This window comes from Rhinolophus hipposideros, assembly GCF_964194185.1.
Source record: "Rhinolophus hipposideros genome assembly, chromosome: 8".
Classification (NCBI taxonomy): Eukaryota; Metazoa; Chordata; class Mammalia; order Chiroptera; family Rhinolophidae; genus Rhinolophus; species Rhinolophus hipposideros.
In genome coordinates, this window is record NC_138054.1 from 67,279,427 (window position 1) to 67,302,381 (window position 22,955).

The 22,955-nt window shown below is 53.8% G+C and overlaps 1 protein-coding gene across 3 annotated transcripts in view; it reads right to left on the reverse strand.

Moving 5' to 3' along the window:
* KCNQ4 (potassium voltage-gated channel subfamily Q member 4) overlaps positions 1-22,955 on the reverse strand; it is a gene marked incomplete at its 5' end in the record, with an annotated part of 54,116 nt that overhangs the window by 17,053 nt on the left and 14,108 nt on the right. For all 3 annotated transcript variants that reach the window (XM_081056356.1, XM_081056355.1, XM_081056357.1), the window contains 7 exons: positions 1,287-1,375; positions 4,211-4,306; positions 4,473-4,583; positions 4,957-5,082; positions 5,826-6,001; positions 6,233-6,359; positions 7,010-7,100. In XM_081056356.1, the coding sequence (XP_080912482.1) occupies positions 1,287-1,375; positions 4,211-4,306; positions 4,473-4,583; positions 4,957-5,082; positions 5,826-6,001; positions 6,233-6,359; positions 7,010-7,100 (816 nt within the window). The remainder of the gene's footprint in view (positions 1-1,286; positions 1,376-4,210; positions 4,307-4,472; positions 4,584-4,956; positions 5,083-5,825; positions 6,002-6,232; positions 6,360-7,009; positions 7,101-22,955) is intronic.

The following is a 22,955-nucleotide window of genomic DNA, read 5'->3' on the forward strand; positions in this document are numbered from 1 at the left end:
CCCTGCAGCTCTGGGTTCTTAGAAACTAGATTGGGGGCTCAGCTTCTTCCTAATTATCCAGGCTACTTACTGTTTACATAACCCAAGGAGGATATCTCCCTTTTCTGCCTTCCTATTGTACAGATGAAGAAACTGAGGTCCAAGGAGCAAGAGGCCCAGTGGACCCAGAATCTCCAAACCAAGTTCTGTCCCTCTTAGCAAAAAACTCAAGGCTACCCCACCGCCAAATCTTCCCTCCCTCTCACACCCATCATATTTCTAACAAAGCAGCCCTTGCCCCACACCCCAAGGCCTGGTTTTGAGTCATTTTAGGGCTCCTCCTGGAAAGGGTAGATTCTCTAATCCAATCACCCTCCCTTGTCTCTGAGGTGGGAGCTTGTCTCTGCCAGGTGGAGAGATGGGGGAACCAGTGTGATTCTGGGAGCCCCCTTTCCTAGCGCCCCTTCTTGCCTGCTCCTCCCCTGGGAAGCCCCTGAGGCAGGGAGGGGGGCAGCCAGGTGTAGGAATGAGTGGGATCACGCAACAGCTGCTCTTGGAGAACTAATGAGGCAAAAAACGGCACCGCAGAAGTGCTGAGCACAGCAGCCTGGCCCACCTTGACGCTCACTTGATGCCCGCCTGCCCTCGGGACTGAGCTGTGCTCCGTGGTCTTCATTCCTACCTGAGGGCCTGGCCAGGCGCCTGGCCACGTGAACCTTGATGAGGCTATTCATAATCCTGTGTGGAGCCACCCCGGTGCAGGCTTACCCTGGTCTAGGCCACAGGGGCGAACCCACTTCTGGGTCCTAAGGCCGCTGCCTAGCACAGTGAAAACAGGCACATATTCCTGCACAGGGGGGCTGTGTGGGCCCTTGCACCATCCAACTTTGGTACACCTGTTCTTGCCCATCCTACACTTTCTCCACCCAGCTGCAATACACCGGGCTGGCAAGGGCTAACGCTGCCCTCAACTCAGACTGAGGGGAATGAGCTGGCTGTGCCAGGCATCAACTCTGGGTGAGCATACGGACTGCCAGAACTCTAGGACACAGGCTCAGTGAGAGGGGCAGCATCCACCCCATGCCTCGTGTGTCCAGTGTCACTGCCTTTCCTGGATGTAGAGAGTGGGACAGAGGACATTCCAGGCTCTGAGTTAGTAGAATCTGCAGAACCAGCCTCGGATGCTGCCTTGGGAGCCATCATCTCTTTCCCACCGTCCAGGGCCGAGTCCCAGCCACTTGTCCTTAAGGGGCCTTACCGTCAGCCTTCCCTCCCTCCCCACCCCCTCCCCCTGCAGCTGGGCCTACCTGAAGGACGGGAGGATACTGTCGTAGTAGTACCAGGTGGCTGTCAGGTAGGCCCGGCTTGTGTCAGTAGAGTACAGGCGCCATGCAGCCTGGTGGTATGGGGGAAGCGAAAGGGGGAGACAAGGCATCAGAGAGGCCTCTCAGTCCCCCACCCTCTGCCCCTGAGAGAACCCAGGTATTGGGCCAGCTGAAGGGTACGCAGAGCCAGACGCCAATTCCAATTCCAATTCCAAAGCCAGCAGAAGGACTAGCCAAAGAATTGGCAGCCTAGAGAGAAATTACTTCCCTAAGGTGATGAGCAGATCAGCCTCAGAGCCAGGGGTCTGAGAGTGCAGGAGCTAAGAACTGAGGTTTTGTCATCAGGCAGATAGGGGTCTCCAGTCCCAGCGGTGCCCCTTACAAGTATGGGCAAATTAAGTAAAGCTGCAGGGCCTCAGTTACCTCATCTGCAAAATAGATTAATACTACTCACCGAACTGGGTAGTGTGAGGATTAAATGGGCGAATGTATGTGAAATGCCAAACGTAGTGCTTGGCACATAGTTGGCACTTCATGCCAAGTTCCCCTGTGAAACCCTCCTGTTATCTCCCTTACCACAGCTGACAGATAATTCAGAGTATTTGATTAATGCATTTTTCTCCTCCTAGACTGTAAGCTGTGTCTTGGTCACCAGTGTATGCTCTAGCACACGGTAGGTGCTCTGCAAGTGTTTGGGGAATGAATGCTGAGTGAATCATTACTAATAATAAGCCACCCCAGCTTTCCCAGCTGCCTGTCACTGCCCATGGGGTGGAGGAGTAGAGAGAATCACCTACCCTCCCCTCAGCATCCGTGGACCTGCAGGGTTTCCTCAGCTGTAGGAGGGATGAGGGTCAGACGAGAGGAAGGAATGTCTCCCTCCCTCCAGGTAAGAAGAGCCAGGGAGTATTGTGAGTGTGTGACCAGTGAGGGCAGGGAGGCATGGAAGCTGCCAGGCAGGACAAAGCAGAACGGGCCCTCGATGCCCCCCTTCTTTGGGTGCCTCTTGTCCTTAAGGGACTGCCCACTGCTGACCTCACCAGCCAGGCACCCTCCCAGGACAGAAATATTTTTACTTCCTGCTTGCCTAGGCCCCTGGCTTGGGCTGGGGAGCAGCTGCCAGACTGTCTCATTAATTATGGGCGCCACAATACCAGCTGTCTCTCGGCATGGACAGTGCCAGCCGCCTGCCCCTACAATGCCCCTCAGAAGGCCAGCTCCCAGGGGACAGTGACCATTGTGTCCCAGGGGATGCTGAGAAGGAAAGGCTGGCCTGGTGGCTGGAGATAGCAGGGATCGGGAACAGGGTTCCACCCTGGGGAGGAGAGATAAGAAGTGGAACCAGTCAGACTTGGGATGCGGGGGGCCTGTCAGAGTGTGGCTTGCTGGGGAGCAGGCTGACATGGGCTGTGCCAGCATTCCCTGAACTGTGTCCCAAAGGGGTTCTCTCGTACACACCCTAGGCCAGGGAGAAGCCAAGGCTGAGTCACAGAGCCACACAAATCAGAGCCCTTGCCTCGGCCCAGGCCCCATCAGAATGCCTGAGCACAGTGGGGAAAATGGAGGCCACACACTCCACTACCCACCTGTCTGACTACTGCTTCTCTCGCTCCTTGGCCAGCTCAACTTTCCCTGCCCAGCCACAAAAATTTGAGGTTCCTAAAAGTCCAGTTCTGGGCCATCTTCTCTTCTCTCTCTTTCCTCTCCCCTCTGGGTGAGCTCACCCAGAGCTTCATTACTGTCTACATGCAATGGCTCTGTACCTTCTCTGCCCGGCCCATTGCTCTCCTCTTAGCTACACACCTGTACACATGCAGTTCCTGCTCAGCATCGCCACTCGGGGGCTCTGAGGTCCTTCAGACTCCACATGCTCCAGCCAAACTCACATGCTTCATTCCCCTAATCTGGTCCCACTCCAGCGAGCAGGGCCATCAATCATCCGTCTGGGCAAGCCAGAAACCTGAAAGTCACCCCATCGCCTCCTTCCCCCTCACTCCTGATGTCACTAATCTCACTTCCTCAATATGCAGAATCTGCCCATTTCTTTCCATCTCACCTGTTACACCCTAGCCCACATCACCCAGCACTCTGCCTCACGCAGTCTCTTATCTGGTCTCCCACACACACTTGGGTCACCCTCCAATCCATTCACCACTTTTCAAAACACAAATCTGATTATATCACCCACTCCCCCGCCAGGGGTTCCATGTTGCTTTTAGGTAAAAAGTTAAACTCTTCCCTATGGCCTTGAGGTCTGGGCCCAGCCCACCTCCCCACTATCCATTCCTTCTACAGCTTTCTGTTCCAGCCCTGCTAGCTTCTTTCAAGTTCATCAAACACACCACGATCTTTGCACATGCTCTTCCCTTACCCTGAATGCTTCCCCCTTCACCTCTTCACCTTGTTAATGCCTACCCATCATCCAGCGCTCAGCTCAAGTGTCATTTTCCCAAGGTAGTCTTCCCCGAATCCCCCTTCAAGGCCAGGTACCGTTAAATGCCCTTCAAAGAACCATTTCTTTCTTTCAAGGCATTTACCTCAGTTTGTAGTCACAACATTCATTTGCGTGAGTGCTTGTGGAATGAATTAAGGTGTTGGGAGTGGAGCAACTGATAGCTGCACAGTTAATGGGTGTCTCTACCAGGGCCTAGGGCCTCTCATCCAGGCCATGTAGAACTGGGACCGGAGTGGGCAAATGCGGCTGCTCTAGCTAACCCTAAACTCGGCATTTGGTACATGGAGGAGTTTCCGACAATCTGCGTCAGCATCCCAGCATGTGACCGCAGAAAAGTCACGTCTCCTCTCTGAGCGTCAAAGTGGAGTCACAGTTGTGAAGCTGTACACGAGGGTCAGCACACAGTGTTGACACACCAGTTCAGTTCAGGGGCTTCCTGAGCATCTCATACCTGGATAAGGTTGGCCGCTGGCATCCTCCGCTTCTCGAAATGCTTCTGCCGGTGCTGCTCCTGCACCTTCAGGGCAAAGCCAGAGCCGAGGATGCCCTAGGGGGATAAGCATGGTTGGGGGAATGTGCTGGTGGGGACAACAAGGGCAATCTCTGCCCATCTGAGGTGCCCCCCACTGCTAATGAAGGACAGGGTCTTAGCAGGCTCTGCCCTCAGGGTCCCTCTCCCCCAGGTGGGGCGACCGTAGGTGGAGGGGACTTACCGCAGGCAAGGCAAAGAAGGAGACGCCTAGTAAGGCGAAGCCGGCAGCCAGGACCCTGCCCAGCCACGTGTGAGGCGTCTTGTCACCATAGCCAATGGTCGTCAGTGTAATCTGGGGACACACACAGGTGACCCACAGGGCTGGTCACAGGGGCCTCCCAAAGGAGCTTGTTGGGGACACAGGCAGATAGAAGCCTGATCATGAGGGAAGGGGCCCCGGTGGTTGACCGCAAGAGGCTGGTCACAAGGACTTGTAAAGGGGACTGGTGAGGGGCACAGACAGTTACCCCCTCCTCGATATTGGTCAGGGGGAAGGTATCACGTGGGGGACTTGATGCGGGTGCAAGCCGGGCCACTGGGGCAAATAGCGGCTGGTCGTAGGGGGTCCCAGCCCTAGCCAAGAGGCCCTCAGCCCAGAATCGGAGGTCACAACTGTCATGGACCGTTCTAGGGAGAAGGGGTGTCCTGCACAGACCCTCACGCACCGTTCCCCACCAGAGCGAGTCGGCGTAGGAGGAGAAGTCGGAGTTGGCGTCCTTCTCGGCCAGATAGACCAGAAAGGAGGCAAAGATGAGCACCAGGAACCCGATGTACCAGGCGGTGATCAGCTCCTGCGGGGGCAGAAACGGCTGAGACCATAGGGAGCACTGCAGCAGAAGGGCCTGAGGAAGTGGGGAACGCTGTGCCCACCTGGGAGAGGTGGGAAGGTGGAAGGCTCTCCGAATGGCCTATGGGAGATGTTCTGGAAGGGGATAAAAATACCCCACCTCTCGGAGTTCCCTGGCTGCGGCTCTGCCAACCTTTCTTTCTCAGCATCTCCCTTCAAGGAGACCCTGCCCCGCCTTCCCCACACGGCTGGGACCCCTCAAAACCGCAGGACACCCCCCACCCCCCCACGCCTCCCTGCGCCCCCGGCCCTGGCCTTAACCTTTCAGGTTTCAAGCTCAGGCCTCCGCCCACAAGCCCCACTTTCAGGCTTTGATCTGGCCCCACATGTAGCCCTGACCCCGTCCCCACCCTCAGATCCGCCCCAGCTCCCCACTTTGTTGTGCATTCAGGCTCCCCAATCCAGAAGCTTCTAAGTGAGATCCTCAAGCCCTACCCCTCTGGCCTCGGCCGGGCCCAGCTTCTGCCCTCACCGTGTTCCGCCCCTTAACCCGCCTCCCCCCCCCGCCCCGCCCTGCCCCCCTCCCCCCTCCTCCCCTCCCCCTCCCCCCTCCCCCCCTCCCCCTCCCCCCTCCCCCCTCCCCCCCTCTCCCCCTCCTCCCCCAGCCCTGCCCCTGCCGGCCTCCCTGCCAGGCTCCCCTTCGGCCTCGCCCCGCACCCCATCCGGCCCGGCACGCCCCGCTCTCACCTTGCTGTGCGCGTAGACCACCGAGCCCAGCAGCTTCCAGGTGCCGCCGCGGCGGTCCATGCGTACCATGCGCAGGATCTGCAGGAAGCGCATGCTGCGCAACGCAGACGTGGCGAAGATGTTGCCCTGCGTGCCCGCGGCGATGACGGCCACCGAGGCCACGAAGACGATGAAGTCTGCAGGGGCGGGGATGGCGAGGTCACGGCTAGCACCCGGGAACCAACCCGCCCCACGTCAGGAACCCAAGGTCGGGAGGTCCTGGGATCGTGGTGTTGTCGTGGTGAGGATTGGGAGGGTCCGTTGAGTCTGTCAGCGGCCAGGCTCTGGGTCAGGGATGAGGTCAGGGTGTCGATCCTGGGGCTGGGGGTCAAGGGTCAGGCGCGGGGTGGGGGGGCAATCCTTCTTACCGATGACACAGAAGGGTTTTCTGGCAAAGCGGAAGCGGCCCTGCCATCCTCGGTAGCGGCAGCAACATCCAGCAGACCAGACACGGATGATGTACTCCAGGCCAAACACCACGATCATCACGAATTCCTGTGGGGCCAGGGGCCTGAGTTCTCGCCAATCTCTAGGACCGGGGCCCAGGTCACACAGCCCCGAAACAGCCTGGAGTCCCTGGGTACTCGCATTTCCTCAGACCACCTCCCCAGGAGGTTCTTACCTGGATGAACCTAAGGAGGATCCTCAAAGGCAGGTGGCCCCTTGTAAAGAGACTGAAGGCCCACGTCTGCCCTCCCTCCCTGGCCCCTATGCTGTCTGGGTTTTTCTCCTCACCCCACCTCGCCACTTCCAGTCATCCCAGACTTTCTAACCCTGACTGGGTGACATAAAGCGTGGCTATCTGTTGGCTGTCCCCCTCCAAGATGCTTCTGTTTAGGGGGGAAAAAATTCCAAAAACAAACATCTCACTGGGGGTGGAATTACCAGTTTGGATCCTGAGAAGGAGTGGGACCTACTCACCTCGTCTATGGGCCCATCATAAGCCCTGGCATAGAAGCAGGAGGTCCCCCAACACCTGCTGTAAAGCAGGAGATAAAGCCCAGAGAGGGATGGCCACTAGCTCAGGAACACAGCACAGCAAGCCACTCTCTGAGCCATGGTATGAGAAGTCTCTCTCCACCCTCATTATGAACCCAGAGATGCTACTTCAACAGCCTCCCTCAGGCAGGGACCCCGGCACTCACCAAGATGAGGAGACACTCGTTGGCAAGTTCCTGGTGCTCCTGGATAGTGGACAGCACGGACAGCACCAGGCAGCTGAACACCAGCAAAAATCTGCAATTGCAGCATGAAGGGGAGGGTTAGACCGCTAGATGGATAACACAACGGGGGAGACTCGGCAGCAAGCTGTGTAGCTGGAGGAGGAAGGAAGCATTATTTGGTAAGAATTATCTGGAAAGCAGATAAAAGAATCAGAGTTCCTTGGAGTTGTGGCTCTGTGCTGGACACCAAATGGAGAAGCCCCCGAGCTCCAGGCTACCGAGCTCACAGACACTTTACTACCGTCTCAACTGCCTTTGATGCAGGGCTGCACCTCAGAGAAGTGTTCGTTCAGCTGTAAGTGGTAGGTTGGTCTGGGCCGGCAGTGGGAACAGGCTGGCCCAGGGTCCCACAGTCAGGAAACGCCTCCAGGCTCAGACACTCATGAGTGGCAGCCTCAGCCCCTGGCTCAGTTTTAAGGCTGTCTTGAGAGACGTGCCCCAGAGGTCAGCCAGGGGGCCAGGGAAGGTCAGCAGCTGAGGGAGGGATCCCCCTTCCCTATGATCCCAAAGGTGGCAGGAGCATGACGTCATCTACAGAATTGGGACAATTGCCCCCACCTTCATGAGCTCTTAAGGAATTAAATAATGAGACAGCTATGGAAGGAAAGGGGATCAGAGAGGACAGGTAGGGAGAGAAGCGTGCAGAGGGGGAGAGGGTGTAGGGAGGAGAATCAGGCAGCATGGACCCATGCCATGGAGGCCTGGAACTCCCCTGAGTGCAGTGGGAAGCTGCTGAGTAGCCCAGAACCAGATGTTTAGACATAGAAGAAACATTAGAACCGAATTCCTCTACCACTTCCCTCAACCCCAATTGCACACATGAGGAAACTGAGGCCCAGAGGGGGAAAGGCATTGCCCAAGGTCAGCCAGTATGTCCAGGGCAGGTGAGATTAGAGCCAGGGCTCCTAACTTCCCAGTGGATGGGCAGAAGAGAAAGGGTATGAGGAGAGATGCTGGTGGCCTTGGGAGGGTGTGAATAGGTGACAGATGCAGGATGAGAGACACAGCTGCAGATGCAGCAAAAGGGAACGTGGCTGGACTCCCAGAAGTGCTCCTCTTTGGGATGGGGGCATGCCCTGAAAGAGATGCCCGAGGGAATGGACTTCTCTGGAAACACATCCCTTGTGGACTGACCTATGCTTTCCCCAAATGTCCGCAGACTCTCTCGCCCTGGGACTGCTGATGTTGCATTCTGCCTAAAACACCGCACCGTGTCAGTCGTCAGTCGTAGCCTGCTGAGACTGCTCACCCTTCCCCCACACAATGTTCCTGCTCAAAGGAGCCCTCTGGGATGCCCATCCCCACACTCTACTATCCCCTCCCAATGCTGGCCTCTCTGTATGTGGCCCAGGTGGCTTTCTACATGCCTTTGTGTTCATGTGTTGTAGTGACAGGGGCGTGGGCTGGGAGTCAGAGAGACCTGAGTTTGAATACCAGTCCTGTTGTATGTATGGCCCTGGGAGAGTCACCTACCTTCTCTGAGCCAGTCTCATCTATAAAGCAGGGGCTGACAGGAGGAAGGACATGGAAAGGGCATGGCTCCACTCTGGCCCACTTACACCTCCTTAGACAGGGGCTCCTGGCCTGCTGGGAGGGCAGGTATAGGGCTGCATCCCAGTACATGCCCCTGGGTAGCGGAGCTAGGTGCCAGATGTCAGTAAAGGATTTTGAATGAAGGAAGGAGGAGGAGGCCGCCTTGGCCAGTTCCAGTCAAGAGCTAAGTCAGCGAAGACATAAGGTGTGGAGGAGAGCACCAACTCCTCCTGTTCAGTAATTAACCACAGAAAACACAGCAGCCACATCCACTGGGGGACAGGGACTGCCGCTCACACAGGGCTTAGGGGAAGACGGGCCCTCCCTGAGGTCATCTCATCCAGCCCCATCCTCTGGAAAGGGCTGCAGACAATTCCTAATGGGCCTTCATGGCAACCCTACACAGAGATCCTTCAGTCCCATTGCCCAGCTGACTTCAGCTCCTCAAGTAACTGGGCCACACTAGGGCCTGTCTACTGGGTGTGTCAAAATATTTTATCTCCATATTTTTCTTTCCATGCCAATAATTATTCATCTACAAATGTCCAGTTCGCAATAGGTTAAGTGAAAAAAGCAGATTATAAAATTGTAATGGCATTGTGATTTCAATTTTTTGTAGATGTTTTTTATATACTACATACCAAGAGTCAGCAGGACTTACCTCTGGGTGGCAAAGTTAAGACTGATTTGGCTTTTGTTTTGTTTGTGGCTTTTCTGCATTTTCTAGTATTTTTTAGAATAACAAACTCATGTAAATTTTAAAATGAATTTCCTTAAAAATACAAACAGGGGATGAAAACACTTTGAATGCTGCTCCCACCCTTTTATCACAATAGCCTTTGCCATTTAGCAGGTGTGAGAGTGTGACAGCCTTTCCCGGGAGTCCAGCTCACATGTCCAACTGCCTACTCAATGTCTCTCCTTGGACAGCTAATGGCTTCTCAAACCAAACTCTCAGTTTGTCCTCAAATCTTGCTCCTCTTCAGCCTCCCCTTCTTGGCAATGGCACCACCTTCTACCCTGGAGCTCAGCCGGATAGGGGTACCCTTGACTCTCTTTTTCCATCAGCTCCCACATCCCACCCCTTAGACATTCCTATTGGCTCTACCTTCAGAATACATCTCTGAACAGGCCACGGCTCACCATCCTGACTAAGCCACCACTTTCTTGTCCCTGACCAGTCTCCCTGTCTCCACTCTGGCTCTACTATAAACCATTCTCTTCAAAGCAGCCAGAGAGATCCTCATATAGTGCAAAGCCAGAAACCATCACCTTCCTCAAAACTCTCTATTGACTTCCCATCATGCTTAGAGAGCAAAAGTCTAACCCCTCGGGGTGTCCAGCAAGGCCCTGTGAGATCTGCCCCACCCCCTTGAACTTGATGATTTCCCCTCTCACCCCTCCATCACTGGGCTCCAGCATTCTGATGTCCTTGCCATTCCTGGAACACACCAGATGTATTTCCGTCCCCAGGCTTTGCACTTTGCTGTTTTCTCTGCTTATTTATTGCTCCTTTACTCATCCAGCTCTCTGTTCAAACATCGCTTGTTTGGAGAGGCTTTCCCCAACCACTCTCTGTCCAAAATAACGGCCCCTCCCCACCCTCTCTCCCCTTACCCTGCTTTATTTATTTATTTTTTTTCATAGCACGGTTGAAAGACTGAGTAAATAAATAGCAGAAATTCACGTTAAACAAATATCAGGACATCGTGTCACCAAAGCCCCCAGTTTGTATCCACTGAAGAGACTCCCAAAGCTCTCAGCACATCCATCCCTGACCCTTCCTTCCCCAGCATCCTTCCTAAGAATTGAAGAGAAGGCAGCTCTCCGACCTTCACCCGCTCCATTTGCTATATGCTGTTTAAAAAGCCCCTGAACTTCACCTCCTCCTGCCTTTATGCACTGGCTGGGAGTTTCCTTATCCTAGATGCTCTATACAGCTGAACAGATATACTTAATTTATAGAGAACATCTTGTGTTCCAGGCACCTGAATAATTGTCTCCATCTTCCAGATGAGGAAATGGGGCTTAGGGAGGGACACACTTGCTCAAGATCAGACAGTGAATCGATGACAGAGCTGGGGCTGGAAGCCCAGCTCAGGTTGACCCCCAAGCTGCCTTGCACTTCCTGAAGGGTCCTCACACTGATACTCACTACTAGGACAGCAGATGACTGGAACTCAGGGAGGGAGAAGACAGGAAGAAGGAGACCTGAGCTAGGGCCTGGTTGTATCTGCCAGAACCAGATTGTGACTTCATTCATGCAACGAATAAGGACTGTAAGGATTGTCTCTGGCCCTCTCTGTGGCCTCAGTTTCTCCCTCTGTATAAATATACATGGCTCACAGGAGTTTGTTGACTTAGGCCTCTATAATTTCCCCAGTAGAGAGGCCAAACTGGCAACCACTTTCTGGAGCATCTTGGCCTATCATGTCTGGTTGCAATTTGGGGCCCTTGCCCGCCCAGAAGACAGAGCTGAGACAGATGGGCACTGCCTGGTGGGCTCTCCCTGGCTGGGGCTTATTGTGAGATTTATCACAACCCTTCCTCCCCACCCCCCACCATTCTGTGACTATCCCACTCATTCAGAAAGGCAGCAAGGAATAGGTGAATGGTTTGCTTAGAACTGCGGTCCTCAAACTATAGCGGCACCAGAATCACCTGGAGGGCTTATTAAAACACTGATTTCTGGGCCCACATCTAGAGTGTCTGATTCAGTAAGTGTGAAGTGGGGCCTGAGAACTTGCATTTCTACAAAGTTCCCCTGTGATACTAATGCTGCTTCCCTGGGACCACACTTTGAGAATCACTGGCTTAGCTAATGAGAGGGGTTATGACTGACTCAATTATTAGCTATTATTAGCTTTTTAAACAACTGTAATCATTGCCTTCCCAGCCCCCATCACCGTGGCCACGATGGCCTAGCTCACATCACTGCTCAGAAGTAGACACCAAATGGGATCCAGGAAAGCCCCCCGGGGAGGCAGTTCTCATGGCCACGTTGGCTTTACCCGATTTGCTCTGTAACCCCATAACTGCCCCTGCTGGCCAAGGATTCCTGTTGGCCAGGTGGTGGGCCAAGCCCTCTACATGCATATTTTTCATCACTTCTCACAATAACCCCATGAGAGCAGTGCCGTAATCACCCAAGGTTGACCAATGAGGAAACGGAGACTCAGAAAGGTATACTATGATGGCTGCACAACTCTGGGAATATACTGAAAACCACTGAATTGTACACTTTAAAAGGGGGGTGGTTTATGGTATGTGAATATTTTCTTAAAGCTGTTATTTAAAAGGAAAAGAAAGATAGGAAGAAAGGTATACCAGGTTGTCCAAAGTCATAAGACTGGGACCTGAACCCAGGTCCATCTGGACCACCAAGCCATACTACCTCTCTGGGCCTCAGTTTCCCTGTCTGCAACATGAGGTAGGGGACATCAGTGTTATGACTCTCAAGCAGTGGGGTAGAAGGGAGAGGTCATCCATGAGCTCAATTCCAGATTCTCTGGGCTGTTCCGGGAAAGACAGGTGCTTGGAGGCTAGAGAGACAGGGTTACGGTAGAGGGGTGAGTGTGTTACAGAGCAGAAAAGAGGTTATTACCTAACCTCTCTGAGCCACATTCACTTAAGAAACATTAATTGCCACCTACAATCAGCCAGGTTTATTGTAAAGCCAGAAATGAATAATCCAGGCCCCCCCAAGAAATTAACAAGTATAGCACAGCAGTGAGCTGATGGCAAGGTGATGACAATGTGCCCATGGGGTTGGGGGCAGCCCTAAGATGGCTTTAGCAGAGCCCAAGTGGGGGAATCAATGAAGACTTGTTGAAGGAGGTAACGAGGACGGGGTGGGGGTGCCCCAAGCCGAGAAAGCAGGTTGTGCAAGCAATAAAGACGCCAGAACCTGCAGACAGCCCAGGGCAGGCAGCAGCTCTGGATGGTGGGGGCTGGAAGGGAAGGGGCAGTGGGGACACCAGAGAGGGCCAGATCCAGGGGCCTGGAGTGGCGCCCTCAGGCATTATGAACGTTGTCCTAAAAGCAATGGGGAGCCATTGTAGAGTTTTAAGAGAGGGAATGACATGGTCTGATTTGTGCTTCAGGCAGTCTCGAGTGTGGCTTAGAGGAGGTGAGACTGATGAGGAAAAGCAAATAGATGACTCCACAATAATTCAGAGTATAGAGAGGTGACAGTGGTGGCACTAAAGAGAAGTGGATGGCCTGGAGAAAGTTTCAGGAAGTAGGACTCCATGATTAATTGGAAATGGGGACAATGTGGGAGAATGGCTCATATTTTTGGTGCGGGCACTGGATGGATGAAGTTGCCATGAGTAAGCTGTGATAGGAGACCCCAGTGGAGGAGCAAATGTGGGGGGCGATGAGTTCCGTTTTGGACATGTTGAGGTAGAAAGGGCTGAGGAACACGGGGCATGAAGAGAGAGACCTGAGCTGGAAATGCATATTTTGGCATCAGGATAGAAGTGGTGACTGAGGCCATGGGAGAAGCTGAAACCATCCAGAGAACATGTGGCAAACTTAGACGAGGGCTCAATGGAACCCCAGAGGAGCAGAGGGAGGATAGAGCCTCCACCCAGGCTGGGAAGGAGCAGCCAGTGACATGGGAGGGAAATCAGAAGAGAGAGGCGCCAGGCCAAGCGAAGAAAGTGTTTCTAGAAGGAGGGAGTGGACAACAGTGTCAAACGCTGCCAAGAGGTCAAGTGAGATAAGCCCTGAAAAATGTTCGTTGGATTTGGTGACAAGTTGGTCACTGGGTACCTTGGCAAGGGCAGCCTTGGAGGGAGGGAAGGAGCGGAGCAGGCCCAATGGGATGAGGAAGGGAGCGAGGTGGTGAAGGAGTAGAGACAGTGAGTGCAGGTAGAACTATTTTAAGAAGTTTGACGCAAAGAGTAGAGGCTGAGATCAGTAGCTGGAGAAGGATACAGAGCATGGGGATTTTTTTTTTTTTTTTTTTTAAGATGAGAGAAGGGGAGTGGAAGAAGTCAGGTGAGAGGGAGAAGTTGAAGATGTCGGAGAGAGAGGGAGCGATCAATGAATGACGTACCCAGGGGCAGCAGGGAGGCTGGGATCCAGAGCAGGGGCAGGGCTGGTGCTGAACAGAAGAGACCTGGCCAGCTTCCATGGTGACAGGTGGGAAGGGGAGAGACTAGGTGGGAGAGGAAGGTGGGGGACGGCGCAGCCCAGAGAGCTCCCACTGCGGTGTGACTTCCTCTATGAAGAAGAGGCCAGGTCCACTTCTCAGAGGTGGGGAGCATGACTGGGGGAAGGGGGTGTGAAGAGATGGAGGAGGTTTGAAATAGCTGGAGTGAAGGATTGGAGAGGATGCTGACCAGGCCCATTATCCCCAACAGTGAAAATGGGAGAAAAGATCCGGAACACCACAGGTGCCCGACACAAGCACTTCTTGTTCGGTGTGGTTTGGGGTTTGATGGTTTTGTTTTTAAGCACTGATGATCCTGAGGGAGGAAGCAGCCTGTGTGGGATAAGGGGACACCCCCCCCAACCAGGGCAAAGTAAATACAGATCTAGGCCCTGCCCCTTCCTTCCTCCTGGGCCTCCTTTCTTCCTTCCCTCTCTCCAGTGTCCCTTCTTCCAGACAGTTCTGCCAGTGTCTGCCGCCCGCCTGGCCACCAGCTGGCTCCCTCATTTCTATATCTGGCCTTGGGAATATGTGACCCCTCAGACCAGGACCAATCTGTCCCCATTCAGCCAAGTTTCCTGGAGGGCAGAGGCCATGACCCTCACCACCTTTCAGCGGAAAAGGGTTTCTTAAGCCGCAAACCAGAGCTGATACTGCAGAAGGGACTTCAGCTAGACCCAAGAGGCAGGGGAGTACAGTGTGGCCTGGGGGTGCCCAGAATCCCCTGGGAAGAACAGGCTCTTACTTTCTCTTGCAGGGGGATAAAGGGGAGGGGCAGTCAGCCAACCCTCAGAGCGAGGCTCTTTCCAAGAATCCTCAGGGGCTGGGACGAGAAGTTTCCCCTGATCCAGCGATTCTAAATATGGCAAAGGGAGCAAAAGCACGTGACCCAGGGCCCCACACCAGGGCTGCTGCGCAGCCGCTGCTTCTCTGGGCCAGAGGCTGGTGCCGGGGCTCAGGGTAAGAGCTGAGGTCTCAATGGAGCCTCAATTTCCCTGTCTGAAACATGCAGGTAGGGGACAATTCAATAAGGGCTGACGTCCCTTCAGCCTCAGCCCTATCACTCTCCTGCAGTGGAGTGGCAGGGAGAGGGCTGGCCCTCAGCTCAGTCCCAGATTCTTTGAGGATGTCCCTGGAGGGACAATAGCGGCCAGCACATAGTACAAACTATGAAAAAAATGCCCCCTCTTGGAGGACCAATTAGAAAACGGCATTCTCGTTAGCCTGAAAAATTATAAAAAGCCGACCCCTCTAGATGGCCCCAGTAGAAACAGGCCTCTCGTACTCTGGGCTGACCCAACCCTGAGCACAGGCTGGATTTCAGTGCCACCGGCATCGTCTCAGCTAGGCCCCTCTGCAGTGCAAAGGATTCACAAGGACATGGGGAGCCCTGGGATCACCCTAACAGCCACTGCAGCTCTGGAAGGGCCAACTCTATGTGGTACCACATGGCTCCATGCCCCTCTCCTGGCCGCCACGGATTGCTGTACAGCTAGAGACGGACCCAAGAAAGGTCCCGCTCTGTTGGGCTGAGCCAGTCAGAATGTCTTTCTCAGGAATGGAACTAAGAGCCACAGAGAAAAGTTGGCGGAGGTGCAGAGAAGTGGCGATGAGACTGCGGCTCCAGAATCTCATCTCCCCCTCTCTATTCCATGAAGCCCAGATGTGCAGGCCATGGTGCTACAAAAGTCTTCCCTTTCCTTTCAGTACGTGTCCTTCACCTCCACATGACAATTTTGCTTGACCTAGTGTGAACGGTCTTGGTCCCAATAGGCTATGGTATGTGGTATCTTCTGGACAAGGTGTTTAATGAGTCATAGCCTGGTTCTCGCCCACCTAGACCTGCTCTAACACCTCCTACTTGTTCACACTGCTTCCCTCTGACATGCCAGCCATGGTGCACCAGGTAAGTGGGCCGAGCAACACATCAACAGGAGCCAAGGGTGGGAACCAGGCGGAGCAAGGGGCATCCATCTGCTCAGTGCCGGCCAGGCAGCGCTGACTCCTCAAATAAATAGAACATGGGCCGCCCAAGCAGCAAAATAAGAGCAATCTAAAGAATGGAATACACTGGGCCTGGGTTTTAGAAACTTAAACAAGATGGCCAATGGAAACTGTCCCCCAGTTCCACCTGAGCAGCTCATGTGGGTTTGGGTGACTCAGTTTTACATGCTGAGCTTGGCATAAGATTTCACTTGAACAAAGAGCTTTGTTGCTTTTTTAAAAAGGGCAAAATCCACCAACTTGCAGGATCTGGCCCAACCAAGCTCCTTAGCATGGTTGCAAGGAAGATCCTTACCCACCCTGCCACCCTACTCTCCCCCACTCAGTGCCCAACCTGGCACTCGGTACTCCATTGTTATAGCGCTGTTCCCCCACAACAGCAAGCAGGGCCTTTTCTCCCTTTCCCACCTTTGCTCATGCTGCCCTTCCTCCAGCCCCACTGGAACAGGTAGGAGCCTCCACCTGGGACTCATTCATGTCCCCTTCCCATCTCTATGCTCACCTCCATTATGGCATTTACCTGCCTCCTCCTACAGACCAAGAGCTGGTTGAGGCCTTGTCCCTTTCACCTTGAATACCCTGGGCCCCACTCAGAATGGGTGCTGGGTAAAAGTTTCCTGAGAGAGGGGACGATCTCTGCACTGTATCTCTCTGACTGGCACGACCCACCTTCCCCAGTGTATGTCACCTTGCTGGCAGGATTACAAGGGAACCCAGTCAAGTAGCAACTCCAGGAATCACCCAGCCCAGAGCCACAGAGCATTCACTCAATGACTCACTCATTCATTTATTCCGTAAGTATTTGCTGAGTGCTCTCCATGGGCCGGGCACAAAGACAGACAGCGTCCCTCCCTTCATGGAGCTTCCATCTTATGGGGGGGAGATGGATAATAAGCAAATAAAAGTTCAGAATGTGAACAAAAAAGAGGCTATGCAATAAACCTCACAAGCTCAGGGTGGCCACATGGCAGGTGTGAGAAACTCAGTGACCAAAAGTAACCACACAGGATTTTCTGATCACAAATTCCTAACTGGGTAGGTCATAGCGGGTAGTCACATCCCAGGCCCATAGCTTTCTTAGCAAAGGTCATTATTTACCTTACGAGCTCTGTCTGTCACTCTTACGCATCTAGGATAACATAACCTTTGCAATGTCAGAGTCATTTTCTTTATCTCGAAGGCACAACCACCAGCACCAGAGCACAAGACCACAAGAGCACGAGACCACAGAACCCCTCATGGTTATCTTGTTGCCCACTTACCATCTCTATTTACTGTAAATTATTAACCATCCTGTACCTACCATTGTAAAAGAAGCATGTGTTTCTCCATTTTGCCTTTTATCCAATCCTAGAGATTTCCCGGCTTTGCTTTTTCTTGCCTCGTTAATCTACCACCAATGGATTTCATGCACCTTCCTTAGGTCTTCTCCTTTGATTCATATAAAATAAGCTGCAAAACCGTCATCTCTGGAGCATTTGAGCTCTTGCTCCCCGGCATATCATCAGTTTGCCTCAAATAAACTCATAAAAATTCTCTACAGGTTTGGACGTTTCTTACGTTGACAACAATGTCAGATGATGATGGAGAAAAATGAAGTGGGAAAAGGGGACAAGGAACGTTGGTATGGAAGTTGGACGTAGGCTATTTTATAGAGAATGGTCATGGCAAGAGGACAAGCAGCTCTGAGAAGGTGACATTTGAGCAGAGATCTGAAGAAAATGAGGGAGTGAGCTCTGCAGACATCTGGGAGAAGAGGGAAAAGCAAGTGCAAGAGATCTGAGCCAGAGGGTACCTGGTATGTTCCAAAGCCATCAAGAAAGAAGTGCTCCCAGAGCGAGTGAGCTAGGGGAGAATGAGAGGCTGTGAGGGCGGAGAGGCAGTGGAGGTGGGACACAGATAATCTACTGGCTATTGCGAGAATTTGGGCTTTTACTACCATGACATGGGGAAGTCTTGAGCAAGGAGTGACATGATCTGGCATGCTTGCAAAAGATCATACAGGCTATTGAGCGGAGAATAGACCATGGTGCAGAGAGGAGCTGCGGGAGGGGGAAATGGCCTTTGCTCTATGTGAGCTGGGAAGCTAATGGTATAATCCAAGCAAGAGATGATGGGGATTTGTAAGAGGGGAAGGTGGAGGTGGTAAGAGGTAATCAGATACTGATTATATTTTGGCACTGAAAAATCCCTTAGAGTCAATCAATGCTCTTATAGATGGGAAACTGAGTCCCAGAGACGAGCATGACCTACCTGCGATCAGAGGCAGAGCAGGGCCTTAGCACCAAGATTTCCCAGTTACTACGGTGAAATGTTCTTTTGCTTTCTCTTCCTTCTGTAGAAGGACCCAGGCACCTGGCCCTCACCTCCACCTCGACAATTCCCTCATTCTGGCATCACGCTGGGCCAGCCCTTGCCCTTCCTGCTGTATGTGACAGAGTGGCACTGGGTTCAAGGAATGCCCAGGCCTCCAGCTAAGTGAGCCTGGCATAGGTCAGGGTCACCTCTAAGGAACCTTCTGTCCTCTGAATCAGCAGAACCTGTGCAAAGTAGGGAGGGAGGAGGGAGAGAAAAGTCCAAAACAGGGAAAGAGCTTAGTCCCTGCTACTTGGTTCTCAGCACTCCCAGAGCAGAGAGGGCACCAAGAGCTGACACGGTGGAACAGGAGCTTGTGGGAGGCCAAGCCCCCTGGGGAGTATAGGCCCCAAGACTGAGGTCAGCCTGGGAGTCCTGCAGACTCAGCCATTGAGGATCCCACTCAGTGGGAAGTTTAGGGGCCATGATAAGGAAGGGGTGTTTCAGTGCCTTTGCAGCATGCAAACTCACAGGCCACACCTGGGGCAGTTGGATACAGCTGCCGTGAGAACCTTGCATCCCATGGGAAACCCAAGTCCAGGACCAGCCAGACTGAATCCAGCAGCACTGACTCCAATAAGCCCTTTCAGCTGGGAAAGGCTTACTGTGTGAACTTGGGCCAGGAGAGCAACTTCTCTGGGCCTGTTCCACAGCCAAGGTAGAAGGAAGGGTGGTTAGGAGGGTCTTAGCTGGAAGCTGAAAGCTGGAAGTATATTCGCAGACCCTCTCAGTTTCTTCAGCCTTTAAGAGGAGAGGCTGCCCAGCCTGAGGTTCCAGCTGATTCAGAGCAGTCCTCTAAAGGCAGCAGTCTGCTCGGTGACTCTGAGAGAGGTGTCAGCATTGGGGGCAGCCGAAGGGGAGGTAAGGAATGTGGACAAAGCTAGGAACCTGCACCAGCGGGCTACGTATCCAGCCTGACTCTGCCACCACTCAGCTGAGCTGGGAAACTATCTCTGAGTCTCAGTTTACTCCTCAGTGAGAGGAAGGGGTTAGTAAGGAGGGCCCTACTTTTCTCTGACCCCTCTGGGACTGGTGATTTCAGCTTCCCAAATGGGAAGTGAGGCCCCGGGAAGTTCCTGAAACTGCCAGTCCTGAGGGACTTCTAGAGGAGGGTCTTTTACATTTCATTGGCGTCGTCCTCGTGGGTATAGAAAATGTAGAGGGACCTCCTTCTACCTCCAAAGCTTCCCTAGAATTGACTATATAAACAATAGCAAGGTGGAGTCAGGGTAGACCAGAGCAGAACTTCCAATAGCTCCTTAACCACGGAAAGGTGCTGGAGGTCGGGGGAAGGGGACACATCGCATCTCTGGTCCTGATGCCCTGCAGACCCTACATGTTTCAGAGCCAAAAGAACAAACGGACTTGAATTCGGTTCTGACCCTGACCCCTGTCAGGCTCAATAATTCAGCCTTGGCTGTGTGACCTTGAGCAAGTGAATTGTCCCTCTCTGGGACTCAGTTGCTCCATCTATGGAATGGTTCCAACGATCCCTGGTAGGACCGTCTGGAAGCAGGGGTCTGGCTGGGGTAGGGGGGAACGCCCCGCTGAGGGGTTAGGGCAAGGCTTGGGTTCACTTGGGGACACACAGGAGGTTGACACCAGGCGGGGCTCCTCAGAGAGGGAGGGGCTCCTGGGGAGGAGGGCTCCTGGAGGACTCCTCCTCCCGACCCCGCAGGCCCTCTGCCCCCTTCCTTACGGCGGCCCCTTCCTCTCCGGCAGAGGCGCTGCGGCCCGGCTCTGCGGGGTCCGCCGGGCTAGCCCCGCCGTCTTGGCACGGGGAGGAGCAAACTGGAAGGGAGGGGCACGACTGGCAGCAGGACGCAGTGGTGGGCAGGGCTCCGAGCCTGGGGAGGGCGGGTCTTAGGCGACACTGGGCACCGCGCGCCGGAGGGGCCGGGGCGGTGCTGCGGCTCCAGTTACCTCCCTGAGGCCTCCCCCGCCCGGCCGGCTTCTTTTTCCGTTTCCAAATTAACAATTGAAAACGCGGCGGCCTGAAAGGCGAGCAGCGGGCCAAGCGGAAAGTGTGAAGGTGCCGCCGCGTACCCGTGGACGTGGGAGGAGAAGGGGGTTAGAAACCCTAACTGCCCCGGGCTCCCCACCCACCAATGCCGGGTGCGAGGACTGAGCACCCCAGGACCCTGGGGTGCCAAGCCCCCTAACTCGGATCCTGGCCTGATCCGGCCGCCGGTTCTGCCCTGGCCAGTGTCGCGGGACCCAGTGCAGAGGCTCGGGGTGGTGCCAGCCCCCAAGGGGGTTGGGAGGGCACTAAGGCTGGGTTACAACTACTCTCGAGGCTGAGTGCCCAGGAGAGGCAGGTGCCAGGAAGCACCCTCATAGCACCGTCCTTAAGGGCTTCCAGAGTCGGGTAGGTTCGCGTGTGACCTCAAGCCAGTCATTTCATTTTACTGTGTGACTCAATTTCCTCATCTGGAAAATGGGGAGGGAAGATAATCCACTGTACAGAGCTGCTTGTGGGGAATAAATTAAATGAGAAGAGGCATGAGATTGACCCACAGTGAACACAATAGATAGCAGCTATTATTATCTCATGTTGATGATGATGGTACTGTGTCCCTGGCACCCCCCCACCTTCAGCCACAGTCCAAGGAGCTGTCCATCAATGGGCAATAATGGAGCTGCCTGGTCTTTCCCCTCACTTCCTCAGGACCTCCCCAAAGCACCACTTGATAGACAAAGAAACTGAAGCCAGGAAGGTCCTTGTACTGGGGCTCCAGATCACGTGAGTGAAAAGAACTAGGGCCTGAGCCCAGGTGCTGACCCCCAGGCGTCTTGTTATGGAGACAGTTGGTCCCTGGAGTTGGAGCGCTGGGCATTAGAACCCCCTCCTCAGTGTCCTAAGAGATGGGTGCTAATACCAGGGCAGCTGGAACAAGTGAGTGGGTAATGGGGAAGAGTCCCCACTCCCAGGCATTCAGGGGCATGGACCAGAGAGCCCAAGAGTGGATACCACCTGGCCCCGGGCCCCCATAATGTAAGTTCCATGAATGCAGCAACTTTATCTTGTTCACCACTATCTCTCCCACACCTGGAGCAGCACTTGGTACATTGTAGGTTTTCAACAAATATTTGTTCAGTGAATGAATGAATCAATGAATGAGCAGGTCCCCTTCATACAATTGTGACCTCCCAATCCATCACCTATGTGGACTGCTTTGGGATGCTGTGCCTCTCTCCCCAGCCTGGAGACCCAGGGCAATGGAAAGGTGGGAGAAGGAAACAAGAACCAAGAAAGAGTGAAGGAGAAGGAAACAGAACAGGTTCCAGAAGACAGAGTTGAGATCACCTCTTTCTTCCTAGCCCCTATGTCCCACTCCTGTCTGGCAAAGGACGCACTCTACTCCCCTTCCCTCCAACCACCTTTTCACTGACCACCAGATTCCAGCTCCACTCCCATCCCCACCTCCGCTCCACTTTCCTTACATTCTGAGTGCCCCATCCCCTTTACAATCTGACAATGGCTTCTCATTGTTTACAATCTAAAACCCAAGCTCTTCAGCCCAGAGCATGAGGCTGTACACACACTAAGCATCAGCCACACTGCACCCCTCCATACCCTGTACATTTCCACTTTGGTGACTTTTGTACTCTCTCCTGTCCTTGCACTGTCCCTCTCCTCCTCCAGAATCCCTGATCTGCTTTGGGGAAAGTGCTCCCCCAGCCGCTAGCTGAGATTCCTGGGCCTCTCTGGGCATCCAGGCCCCCCTTGTGGTGAGGCTGTTCCTATCTCGGTCCACCCCCAGCCCCCACCTTATTAGGATCCATCCACTAAGGGCAAGGTCAGTTCTGACGCCCCCACACTCCCCAGCCTGGCTCGGTAGATGCTCAGATGGTATCTGGGAGGGAACAGGAAGACCCAGGCCGCCAGGGCCTTGAGCATCAGTGAGTTGGGTGAACTTCAAGAGTTCTGAGAAAGGGCGTCTTGGGTGTGTAGAGAGACAGCCGATGCAAGCCCACCCCGAATACTGGCAGGGCTGAGAAAGAGTACAAATGGAGACCCATATATCATAAATATAAATATTTAAAAGTTTAAATCAAGCTAACAAGCTGTTAAATAAAATATGTTCTATTCTTCCTGACACATATACCTTCGTAAGGATCTGGAAGACCAGGTTTGAATTTAAAACCCTGGATTCTTTGGAGTCCCATGCTGGAATTTGGTAGGGAGCGATAGCTAGCTCCTGTTCCGCTCCAGTCTGCAGCCCATGGTATGCCCTCTTCTCTTCCCACACGGGGCTCATCCATCACTAAGAGAGGCCTTAGGTACACTCCTGTGGCTGCCCCGGCCTGCGTCTCCAGGCTCCATCTACACTGGCTGTAAACAGCTGGGCCTTTGAGTGCTCATACAACAGAGACTCTTGGGATGGCGAATCAGGAAAGGGGCCTGTGCAAGCCCTGGAAACAGCGATGGGAATTTGGCCAGGGAACTCCAGGGTTACCTGGAATGTGTTCTTGAATAAGGAGGGCTGTGTGCAGGCGCTGGGGTATGTGGTATTGAGGGGGACATACAGGCTGAGCAGGCAGATTTCTGGGCCCTCACCCGGGACTCCACCCAGAACGGCCCTGCTTTAATCTATTTTATATACTGCGCTCCTGTGTTACATTTCATTTAAAGAACCAGATATTCTGCTTAAAACAGTTTGCAAAGCATTAATCTAGACCCTTCCCCTCCTACTGAACACAGGAAGCTGAGGTTACCGGGTGCCAGGGACCACAGTCACTCAGCACATGACGGCAAATCCACGGCTTAGGCTGGGGCTCCTGCCCAGGCCGTGGCCTCCATGCACACATTTCTGA